The sequence below is a fragment of the Mustelus asterias genome, chromosome 8 (genome assembly GCF_964213995.1).
Source record: "Mustelus asterias chromosome 8, sMusAst1.hap1.1, whole genome shotgun sequence".
Lineage (NCBI taxonomy): Eukaryota > Metazoa > Chordata > Chondrichthyes > Carcharhiniformes > Triakidae > Mustelus > Mustelus asterias.
In genome coordinates this window covers 44,768,204-44,780,240 of record NC_135808.1, presented here as the reverse complement: position 1 = coordinate 44,780,240, position 12,037 = coordinate 44,768,204, and the positions used below count along the sequence as shown (strand labels likewise).

The 12,037-nt window shown below is 45.2% G+C and overlaps 1 protein-coding gene across 4 annotated transcripts in view; it reads left to right on the top strand.

Annotated features, from left to right (window-relative positions):
* LOC144497122 (complement C4-like) overlaps positions 1–12,037 on the top strand; it is a 469,428-nt gene that overhangs the window by 173,415 nt on the left and 283,976 nt on the right. For all 4 annotated transcript variants that reach the window (XM_078217916.1, XM_078217917.1, XM_078217918.1 and 1 more), the window contains exon 9: positions 3,931–4,057. In XM_078217916.1, the coding sequence (XP_078074042.1) occupies positions 3,931–4,057 (127 nt within the window). The remainder of the gene's footprint in view (positions 1–3,930; positions 4,058–12,037) is intronic.

Below are 12,037 nucleotides of genomic sequence, written 5' to 3'. Positions count from 1 at the left end.
ACGTGGAGGCTTTGGAGAGAGTGCAGAAAAAGTTTACCAGGATGTTGCCTGGTATGGAGGGTATTAGCTATAAGGTGAGATTGAGTAAACTAGTGTTGTTCTCCCTGGAAAGACGGAGGTTGAGGGGCGACCTAATAGAAGTTTATAAAATTATGAAGGGCATAGATAGGGTGAACAGTTGGAAGCTTTTTCCCAGATCAGAAATGACAACCACAAAGGGTCACTAGTTCAAGATAGCGGGGGGCAAGGTTCAATACAGATATGCCGGGGATGTTTTTTACACAGAGGGTGGTGGGGGCCTGGAATGCACTACCAAGCAAAGTGGTTGAGGCAGACATGCTAGGATCATTTAAGACTTATCTAGATAGCCACATGAACAGACTGGGAATAGAGGGATACAAATGGATGGTCTAGTTAGGAACACATGATCAGTGCAGGCTTGGAGGGCTGAAGGGCCTGTTCCTGTGCTGTAATGTTCTTTGTTCTTTGTTCTCACAATGGCAACTTCTTTCTCACATTTGTCTGCCCGTTTTCCCTGAACTTTCCTTAGATCATCCCAATACTTCTGCCGTAGGGATCCCGGTCCCGTCTCAGTATTGGCACAAGATTCTGCCCATAGGGGCCACCCTTTCTTCTTAATAAATTCCCTGATTTTTGTTTCCCATATGGGACACCTCTCTGTCTCTGTGCTGTTTCCTGCCATTCTATATTCAACGACAAAGGGTAGGGAGTTGATTGGACTGCGGGTATGGCTTTGGGCTATGTTCCGGTCCTAATACCTCCGGATTCTAATGCAAACCTACGGAGTTTACCCTATCCTCCTCTTTAGTAACAATGCATGCACAATAAACAATTTCCCGAAAGCAGTTATTTGTCCAATAAGGAGTTTACACCTGTTGGCTCTGAGTTTTAAATAATCGTTCAATATAGATTCTGCGGGATTCGATATCGGAGCAACAAAGTTACTTCTTGTCGATGTCCCGGCGGAGTCGCCAATTGTTGTGCCTGCCGCACAGTCTGTTTTAATCCTTATAAGGTGGACAAATAACTGCGAGTAGATGTCTTGTTAGTACAACCAATATTTATTTAAGACACACAATCAATAATGACCCACCCAACCAATAATAAGTTATCTTACAGAAAATACTAGAGTTCAAGTCCAATACAAGACGTGACTTAACTTTGCGTGACTGGCAAGTACCCAAACAGATATTGGCCTTTATCTGTGCGCTGGTCTCAGTCATCCTCTGCATAGTCTGGTCCTTTGGACTGGTCTGGCACTCTGGCTCTTCCTTCCTTCTTGGGTGTGGTGGCTCTCCTCATGCTGGTCATCTCCAGCGATGGTCACCATTGTTGTAGCTCGTTTGTGGGGTCAGAGAGAGAGAGATTCTTGGTTGTGCAGCACCCTTTATACCCTGTTGGGTTTCGCGCTCCTTTTGGCCATTGCCAATCAATCGATCAGGACTTGATCACCCTGATCGATAAAGTCCAATCGGGTGCTGCCACACCAACCTCTGGGTGTGTCCCCAACGGCCATGTCTGCAGGTGCTGGGGGCATGTAGAATACACACCTCCCTTCCAAATAAGGGGTTACGGCGCCCTTATGTCTGGTAAACAATCCAGTTTGACCAGAAAGTCTCTTTTGTCCTGGAGATGACCCATATCCTGTGTATTCACTCGTCTGGGTTGCAGCCTGTTTATCTCTGTCTTTTAAGCTGCAGCCTGCTGTGTTAGTTCTTGCCCAATTGTCCCAATTGCTTTACAAATCGCCATTTTAGATGGCTCGTTTGGCCACACTTGTATTGTTCATTTCTGGAGCATGTCAGTATAGAGCATGATTGCTCCCATTCTCACATTTCACACTCCCTAAAACACCCCTGTACACTAACCTACAAACAACCCCACAACACTCCTAATGCGGACAACTAATGCTGGCAGCCTAGTCCGTGAAATTACTGCTCATGCCATTACTACATAACCTGGCTACTCACCTCACCTCAATTTTCCAATGACTCCTACTAGCCATCCCCACAGGTATTAAGAATCACTGATAAGCACAGAGAGAGCAGCCTACCACTTTACCCTATTACATACCACACTCCACTCCCCAACAATCCAACAAAATAAAAAGATGGTGCCGGAGCGAGACTTCTTGCGAGCTGTCCTCAGCATACCCTGCAATTCCATCTGTTACTTTCATTCTATCCTCTTAAAACTGAACTTTAAATATTTTACACTATATCCTGCACCCTATCCTTTCCTCTTCCCCTTTGTATTCTATGAATGGTATGTTTTGACTGTATAGCATGCAAGAAACAATATTTTTCACTGTATCTTAACACATGTGACGTTACTAAATCAAATCAAAATCAAAAACCCATTACAGAACTCCTGCAGCTGGACAACGTGACGGCCATCAACCAAACCTCTGTCTACCCAATGTCAAAACATGAACAACACCCTGTCCCAAGCTACAAGCCCTATCAATAACCCAATAATAAAGTTTGCCAACAACAATCTCTGACTTCCCACTCCCCAATAATGTGACCCCGTGTATCTACCCTTTGACTATCCACCCCCAATCCGACTACATACCCATCACAAAGATACAAATGCACTGTCATGTACCCACAAAAATCCGAGTACCCAATACCCATCAACCCATGTCCATGACTTCACACCCCCTGACTATTTCCCCTTGGAGCCAACACACCTCCATCATTGGCAACACCTCTACGTGACTACCTACACCTACAACTATACAGCTGGCTACTGCCACCTCCCCCCCACTTCCCACACCCAGTACCCACTTCCTGCCCTGCCCTCATTCCACATGCCCATGCATCCGAACCCCACATCCTCATACCTTGACGCTCTGGCATCACCACACCTTCTGCCCCACTCCACTCACATAGCATCATTGGGGCTAGAAGTTGCAACTTGAATGAGGGAAGATGCAAACAGGCATTGATAACTCGACATTTCAGGACAAATTTTTTTCATTAAAGGCAAAAATCTTTCCAAAGGAGTGACTGTGAATAAATTAGAAAGTAAAGGGCAGCACGGTGGCACAGCGGTTAGCATTGCTGCACCAGGGACCCAGGTTTGATTCCCAGCTCGGGTCACTGTCTGTGTGGAGTCTGCACGTTCTCCCTGTGTTTGCGTGAGTTTCCTCTGGATGCTCCGATTTCCTCCCACAGTCCAAAGATGTGCAGGTTAAGTGGATTGGCTATGCTAAAATGCCCCTTAGTGTCAGGGGACTAGCTAGGGTAAATGCATGGGGTTATGGGGAGAGAGACTGGGTGGGATTGTGGTTGGTGCAGACTCGATAGGCCGAATGGCCTCCTTCTACACTGTAGGATTCTATGATTCTATGAAAGTGAAAATGGAAAATTGGATTTGAACCCAGCTCTCCAGACCAGAAACTCCTCAATCTCTGGATTTCTCGTCCAGTGACAATATTCTGAGGCCACGTCCTTCCCTAACCTTGTCACCCATTCATTTGAGTCATGAATGACTTAGATCTTAACTCAGTTTACCCAGATGATTTTCATATTCTTGCCAACAACACTTAAAAAACCTTATTTTTTTGAGATTTAAAATTAGCACTCTACCACCAAACCCCTGCACACTGCATTCATTTGATGGGCAATACACCCACAACACAATGCCCAGGAATGAATGCTGTGCACCAGATTGTGTCTGAAAAGATTTTCATATAACTTCCACCCACTTGCTTTGCAGCCACCAGCCATACAACTCACCCCCATATAAAGACAAATATTCGATTCACCATTAATTCATTTGATACATTATCGACAATGCTTCATGTTGATATGCAATATCATTTTGGCTGACGATAAACTAATATTTAAGGTAATATCTTTGCCTCAATTCTTGATGAAAAATACATTTTCATAACTTTTTCAGACGATGAATGGAGAAGTGAATTCTTCTCTAACCACTCAAAGCCTATTGGAAAAATCCAACCTGATATCCAGAAATGAACTGGTGGGACAGCACCTCTACATGGCAGTGACAACTGTGGAATCAGTCAGTAAGCAATCACAATTGAAGCAAACTTGTTGTTCTCTCTTTCTTCCAATCTAGTTCATTATGACAGTAAATTTCGAAATATAGGCCAAATGCTTGGTCACATCAGTTACTGCAGGTAACAATCTGAATTGCACATTGGAAGTAATGAATAAAAAAAAACTGGTGGGGAGCAACTAATTGCTGCCAAGCTCCTGAGGTGATATTAGGATTTGGAACATAACAAGGGGCATCAGGAAGCACGTTATTGGTGTTTAAAAAGTGTGTCCTGCAGTCAACATCACAGTAAGCAGCTTGGGGAACATATCTTGCAGTCAACATTGTTGTGAAGCAGTCTGGGAAGCGGAGGTAGGAGACGGAAGAGCACTCGAAAGAGTGGGACAGAGAGTGGAGTGTAAGTTGGGAGCTCCAGATGTGATGTGAGAATTCAAAGGTGATGCGTGGCAAGTGGAAGCCGCTGATGGGTGGGTCAGTAATTATATGGTCGAGTGAAGGAAAATCCAAAGAGCTTCTATGGGTATGTTAGGAGCAAAAGGATAGTGAGGGATAAAATTGGTCCTCTTGAAGACCAGAGTGGTAGACTATGTATGGAACCAAAAGAGATGGGGGAGATACTAAATGGTTTTTTTGCATCCGTATTTACTGAGGAAACGGGCATGGAGTCTACGGAAATAGGGCAAACTGGTAGGGAGGTCATGGAACCTTTACAGATTAAAGGGGAGGAGGTGCTCGCTGTCTTGAGGCAAATCAGAGTGGATAAATCCCCAGGACCGGACAGGGTATTCCCCTGGACCTTGAGGGAAGCTAGTGGTGTGCCACAGGGATCGGTGTTGACAGACATATTTAAAATGTCAGTATTCACGGGGGAGGTGCCGGATGATTGGAGGGTGGCTCATGTTGTTCCGTTGTTTAAAAAAGGTTCCAAAAGAAATCCAGGAAATTATAGGCCAGTAAGTTTGACGTCGGTGGTGGGCAAGTTATTGGAAGGTGTGATAAGGGATAGGATCTACAAATATTTGGATAGACAGGGACTTATTAGGGAGAGTCAACATGGCTTTGTGCGTGGGAGGTCATGTTTGACCAATCTATTAGAGTTTTTCGAGGAGGTTACCAGGAAAGTGGATGAAGGGAAGGCGATGGATGTTGTCTACCTGGATTTCAGCAAGGCCTTTGACAAGGTCCCTCATGGGAGGTTAGTTAGGAAGGTTCAGTCGCTAGGTATACATGGGGAGGTAGTAAATTGGATAAGACACTGGCTCAATGGAAGAAGCCAGAGAGTGGTTGTGGAGGATTGCTTCTCTGAGTGGAGGCCTGTGACTAGTGGTGTGCCACAGGGATCGGTGTTGGGTCCATTGTTGTTTGTCATCTATATCAATGATCTGGATGATAATGTGGTAAATTGGATCAACAGGTTTGCTGATGATATGAAGATTGGAGGTGTAGTGGACAGTGAGGAAGGTTTTCAAAGCTTGCAGAGGGATTTGGACCAACTAGAGAAATTGGCTGAAAAATGGCAAATGGAATTTAACGCAGACAAGTGTGAGATATTGCACATTGGAAGGACAAACCAAAGTAGAACGTACAGGGTAAATGGTAGGACTCTGAAAAGTGCAGTTGAACAGAGGGATCTGGGAATACAGGTACAGAATTCCCTAAAAGTGACGTCACAGGTGGATAGGGTCGTAAAGAGTGCCTTTGGTACATTGGCCTTTATAAATCGGAGTATCGAGTATAAAAGTTGGAGTGTTATGGTAAGGTTATATAAGGCATTGGTGAGGCCGAATTTGGAGTATTGTGTACAGTTTTGGTCACCTAGTTACAGGAAGGATGTAAATAAGATTGAAAGAGTGCAGAGAAGGTTCCCATAGAACCATAGATGTTGCCGGGACTTGAGAAGCTGAGTTACAGAGAGAGATTGAATAGGTTGGGACTTTATTCCCTGGTGCGTAGAAGATTGAGGGGAGATTTGATAGAGGTGTATAAGATTTTGATGGGTATAGATAGAGTGAATGCAAGCAGGCTTTTTCCGCTGAGGCTAGGGGAGAAAAAAACCAGAGGGCATGGGTTAAGGGTGAAAGGAGAAAAGTTTAAAGGGAATGTTAGAGGGGGCTTCTTCACGCAGAGAGTGGTGGGAGTGTGGAATGAGCTGCCGGATAAAGTGGTAAATGCGGGTTCATGGATGAGAGGGGTGTGGAGGGATATGGTCCAAGTGCAGGTCAGTGGGACTAGGCAAAAAAATGGTTCGGCACAGACAAGAAGGGCCAAAAGGCCTGTTTCTGAGCTGTAATTTTCTATGGTTCTATGGTTCTATGGGTCAGTATTTATTACTTTTATCATTTATTGTTTGTAAGGACCTATTGTGGCTTATAGTTTGTAAGGGCTATATTCTGCAGTAACAAGGACCAGGGAATAATGGCCCAAGAGTAATTGATATTACTTGATAATAAGCACTTACCAAAAGCACTTAAATTTGAATGACATGTCATGGCAGGAGAGTGTGCTAGTCCTGTAAGCTACAAAGCTGTGATGGTGGGGTTAGAAAAGGCAACTGGGTGTCCTCGGCTGGCAAGGGAAAGATGGGCCAAATGGCATCCTTTCGTACTAGAGCTTTTCTATTACTCTATAGATGCACCACAGTTGGCACTGCAGCTCAGGAAAGGAGTAAAACATATGAGAATGCAATGGTTATAGGGAATACAATGTTAACACGAATAGGAATTTGTGGTGACAAATGAGGCTTCATGATGGTTTGCTTCCCTGTTGCTTAAACTAAAGGATGTCTCAGTGTAGCTATAGGATATTCTGAAGGGCGAGGGTCAACAGCCATCGGTCGTGATATACATTGGTACCAATCACATAGATTAAAAAAGAGATCAGGTTTTTAAATGAGAATATCGGGGGTTAGGAAGTAACTTGAAAAGTAAGACCTCAAAGATAGTGATCTCAGCATTACTATCAATGCTATGTGCTAGTCAGACTGGCAATAACAAGATATATTGGATGAATATGTGGCTGAAGATATGTTGTGATGAGGAGGGTTTTATATTCTGAGGACATTGGGACCAGTTGTGGAGGAGGTGGGACCACTCTGGGTCACATCTGGTCAGACTGGGACTGATGTCCTGGGAAGAGTATTTGCTGGAGTGGTAGGGGATGATTTAAACCAAAATGGCAGGGGTGTGGGAACATATGCAAGGAGTCAGAGGAAGTGGAAAAAGAACTAGAACAAAAGAGGGAGGATGGACGGGGGATGGAGAAGGGGAGAGCTCAGACCAAAGGATTGAGATGTGTTTACTTTAATGCCAGGAGTATAGTGAATAAAGGGGATGAGCTCAGATCGTGGATCGATGCCTGGAAGTGTGATGTGGTGGCCATTACGGAGACTTGGATGTCTCACGGTCAGGACTGGATACTCCAGGTGCCGGGATTCAGATGTTTCAGGAAGGACAGGGAGGGAGGCAAGAGAGGGGGTGGAGTGGCACAGTTGATCAGGGATAGTGTCACAGCTGTAGAGAAGGTGTATGCTGTGGAGGGATTGTCTACAGAGTCTCTGTGGGTGGAAGTTTGGAGCGGGAAGGGGTCGATCACTTTGCTGGGAGTTTTCTATAGGCCGCCTAATAGTAACAGGGAGGTGGAGGAGCAGATAGGGAAACAGATCCTGGAGAGATGCAGTAATAGCAGAGTTGTTGTGATGGGAGACTTTAATTTCCCAAACATAGATTGGAATATCCCTAGGGCAAGGGGATTGGATGGGGAGGAGTTCGTTAGGTGTGTTCAGGAGGGTTTCCTGACACAGCATGTGGACAAGCCTACAAGAGGAGAGGCTGTACTTGATCTGATACTGACCAATGAACCTGGACAGGTGTCAGATCTCTCAGTGGGAGAGCATCTTGGGGATAGCGATCATAACTCTATCTCCTTTATGCTTGCATTGGAAAAAGAGAGGGTCAGGCAAGCTAAGAAAGCGTTTATATGGAGTAAGGGGAAATATGAAGACATAAGGCAGCAAATTGGAGGAGTAAATTGGAAGGAGGTATTCTCAGGGAAATGTACTGAAGAGAGGTGGCAGTTTTTCAAGGAATGTCTGTCTAGAGTTCTACAGGACAACGTTCCGAGCAGACAGGGAGGTGTTGGTAGGTTAAAGGAACCGTGGTGCACGAAAGCTGTGCGGGACCTAGTCGCGAAAAAAAGGAAAGCGTACAAAAGGTTCAGAGAGCTTGGCGAAGATAGGGATCTAGATGAGTATACGGCTTGTAGGAAGGGACTAAAGAAGGAAATTAGGAGAGCCAGAAGGGATCACGAGAAGGCCTTGGCAGGTAGGATTAAGGAGAACCCCAAGGCGTTCTATAAATATGTGAAAAGTAAAAGGATGAGACGTGAAGGATTAGGGCCTATAAAAGGTGAAGGCGGGAAAGCCTGTACGGAACCAGTAGAAATGGCAGAGGTGCTTAATGAGTATTTTGCCTCGGTTTTCACAGAGGAAAAGGACCTGGGTGGATGCACTGCGGGCTTGCGGTGGACTGAAAAGATTGAGTATGTGGACTTTAAGAAAGAGGTTGCGCTGGCATCTTTGAATGGCATCAAGATAGATAAGTCGCCGGGTCCGGATGGGATGTGCCCCAGGTTACTGTGGGAGGCGAGGGAAGAGATTGCAGTGCCTCTGGCAATGATCTTTGCGTCGTTGATGGAGACGGGAGAGGTGCCGGAGGATTGGAGGATTGCGGATGTGGTTCCTATTGTCAAGAAGGGGAACAGGGATAGCCCAGGAAATTACCGACCGGTGAGTCTAACCTCAGTGGTTGGTAAGCTGATGGAGAAGATCCTGAGGGACAGGATTTATGAGCATTTAGAGAGGTTTAGTATGCTCAAGAATACTCAGCACGGCTTTGTCAAAGGCAGATCATGCCTTACGAGCCTGGTGGAGTTCTTTGAAAATATGGCTAAACACATTGACGAAGGGAAAGCGGTAGATGTGGTTTATATGGATTTTAGCAAGGCGTTCAATAAGGTCCCCCATGCAAGGCTTCTAGAAAATGTGAGAGGGCATGGGATCCAAGGGGCTGCTGCCCTGTGGATCCAGAACTGGCTTGCCCAAAGGAGGCAGAGAGTGTGTATAGATGGGTCTTTTTCTAAATGGAGGTTGGTCACCAGTGGTGTGCCCCAGGGATCTGTTCTGGGACCCTTGCTGTTTGTCATTTTCATAAATGACCTGGATGAGGAAGTGGAGGGGTGGGTTGTTAAGTTTGCCGACGACACGAAGGTTGGTGGGGTTGTGGATAGTCTGGAGGGATGTTAGAAGTTACAGAGGGATATAGATAGGATGCAAGACTGGGCGGAGAAGTGGCAGATGGACTTCAACCCAGATAAATGCGCAGTGGTCCATTTTGGCAGGTCAAATGGGATGAAGGAGTACAATATTAAGGGAAAGACTCTTAGTACTGTAGAGGATCAGAAGGACCTTGCGGTCCGGGTCCATAGGACTCTAAAATCGGCCCTGGAGGTGGAGGAGGTGGTTAAGAAGGCGTATGGTGTGCTGACCTTTATCAATCGAGGGATTGAGTTTAGGAGTCCAGGGATAATGATGCAGCTGTATAAGACCCTCGTCAGGCCCCACTTGGAGTACTGTGCTCAGTTCTGGTCGCCTCATTACAGGAAGGATGTGGAAAAGATTGAAAGGGTGCAGAGGAGATTTACAAGGATGTTGCCTGGATTGAGTGGCATGCCTTATGAGGATCGGCTGAGGGAGCTCGGTCTTTTCTCCTTGGAGAGACGTAGGATGAGAGGAGGCCTAATAGAGGTATATAAGGTGTTGAGAGGCATAGATCCGGTGGACTCTCAGAGGCTTTTTCCCAGGGTGGAAATGGCTGCTACGAGAGGACACAGGTTTAAGGTGCTGGGGGGTAGGTACAGTGGAAATGTTAGGGAGAGGTTTTCCACACAGAGGGTGGTGGGCGAGTGGAATCGGCTGCCGTCAATGGTGGTGGAGGCAAACTCAATAGGGTCTTTTAAGAGACTCCTGGATGAGTACATGGGACTTAATAGGATGGAGGGTTATAGGTAGGCCTGGAAGGTAGGGATAGGTCCAGTACAATTTGTGGGGCCGAAGGGCCTGTTTGTGCTGTAGTTTTTCTATGTTTCTATGTTTCTAAAAGACAGAAAGGGAAATAAGAAAAATTATAGACCAAGAAATCAAAGGCTAATTTAGACAGAGCCAAAATGAAAAACAATGGGAATGGAACATGTAATGTTAAACCACAAGCCTTAAGTCTATGTGCCTTAATGTGTGAAGCATTACCAATGAAGTGGATGAATTAATTGTGGAAAATAGATGCAAACAGGTATCATATATTTGGGATTACAGAGACATGGCTATAGAGTGACCAGGGATGGTAACTCAACATCCATGGGATATTCAATATTTAGGAAGGACAGACAAAAAAAATTGCTCTGCTGCATAAAAAGGAACTCAATCAGTGAAGAATGATATTCACTCTGATGATGTGGAATCTGTATGGATAGAGCTAAGAAACACAAGGGATAAAAAACTTTAGTGGAGGTTGTATATACATGCATATGGTGGAAACAGGCACATTAACAACAGATAGAACATAGAACATTACAGCGCAGTAAAGCCCTTCGGCCCTCGATGTTGCACCGACCTGTGAAACCAATCTAAAGCCCATCTAACCTACACTATTCCAATATCATCCATATGTTTATCCAATGACCATTTAAATGCCCTTAATGTTGGCGAGTCCACTACTGTTGCAGGCAGGGCATTCCACGCCCTTACTACTCTCTGAGTAAAGAACCTACCTCTGACATCTGTCCTATATCTATCATCCCTCAATTTAAAGCTATATCCCCTCGTGCTAGCCATCACCATCCGAGGAAAAAGGCACTTACTGTTCACCCTATCTAATCCTCTGATTATCTTTTATGCCTCTATTAAGTCACCTCTTAACCTTCTTCTCTCTAACGAAAACAGCTTCAAGTCCTCAGCCTTTCCTCATAAGACCTTTCCACCATACCAGGCAACATCCTAGTAAATCTCCTCTGCACCCTTTCCAATGCTTCCACATCCTTCCTATAATGGGTACATGAATAGGGAGGAAATAGAGGGATACGGACCAAGGAAGGGCAGAAGGTTTTTTTCCAGTAGGCATCATAATCGGCACAGGCTTGGAGGGCCAAAGAGACTATTCCTGTGCTGTACTTTTCTTTGTTCTTTGTACTTTGTTCTATATAGAACATAGAACATAGAACATTACAGCGCAGTACAGGCCCTTCGACCCTCGATGTTGTGTCAACCTGTGAAACCAATCTAAAGCCCATCTAACCTACACTATTCCAATATCATCCATATGTTTATCCAATAACCATTTGAATGCTCTTAATGCTGACGAGTCCACTCCTACTGCAGGCAGGGCATTCCACGCCCTTACTACTCTCTGAGTGAAGAACCTACCTCTGACATCTGTCCTATATCTCTGACCCCTCAATTTAAAGCTATGTCCTCTCGTGCTAGCCATCACCATCCGAGGAAAAAGGCTCTCACTATCCACCCTATCTAATCCTCTGATCATCTTGTATGCCTCTATTAAGTCACCTCTTAACCTTCTTCTCTCTAACGAAAACAACCTCAAGCTCCTCAGCCTTTCCTCATACGATTTTCCCACCATACCAGGCAACATCCTGGTAAATCTCCTCTGCACCCTTTCCAACACTTCCACATCTTTCCTATTATACGGCGACCAGAACTGTACGCAATACTCCAAATGCGGCTGCACCAGAATTTTGTACAGTTGCAGCATGACCTCCTGGCTCCGAAACTCAATCCCTCTACCAATAAAAGCTAACACACCGTAAGCCTTCTTAACAACCCTATCAACCTGGGTGCCAATAGATTATAGATGCATGAAACAGAGAAACATTTTTTATGGTCGGCATGGACCAGTTTGGGCCGAAGGGCCTGTCTCCGTGC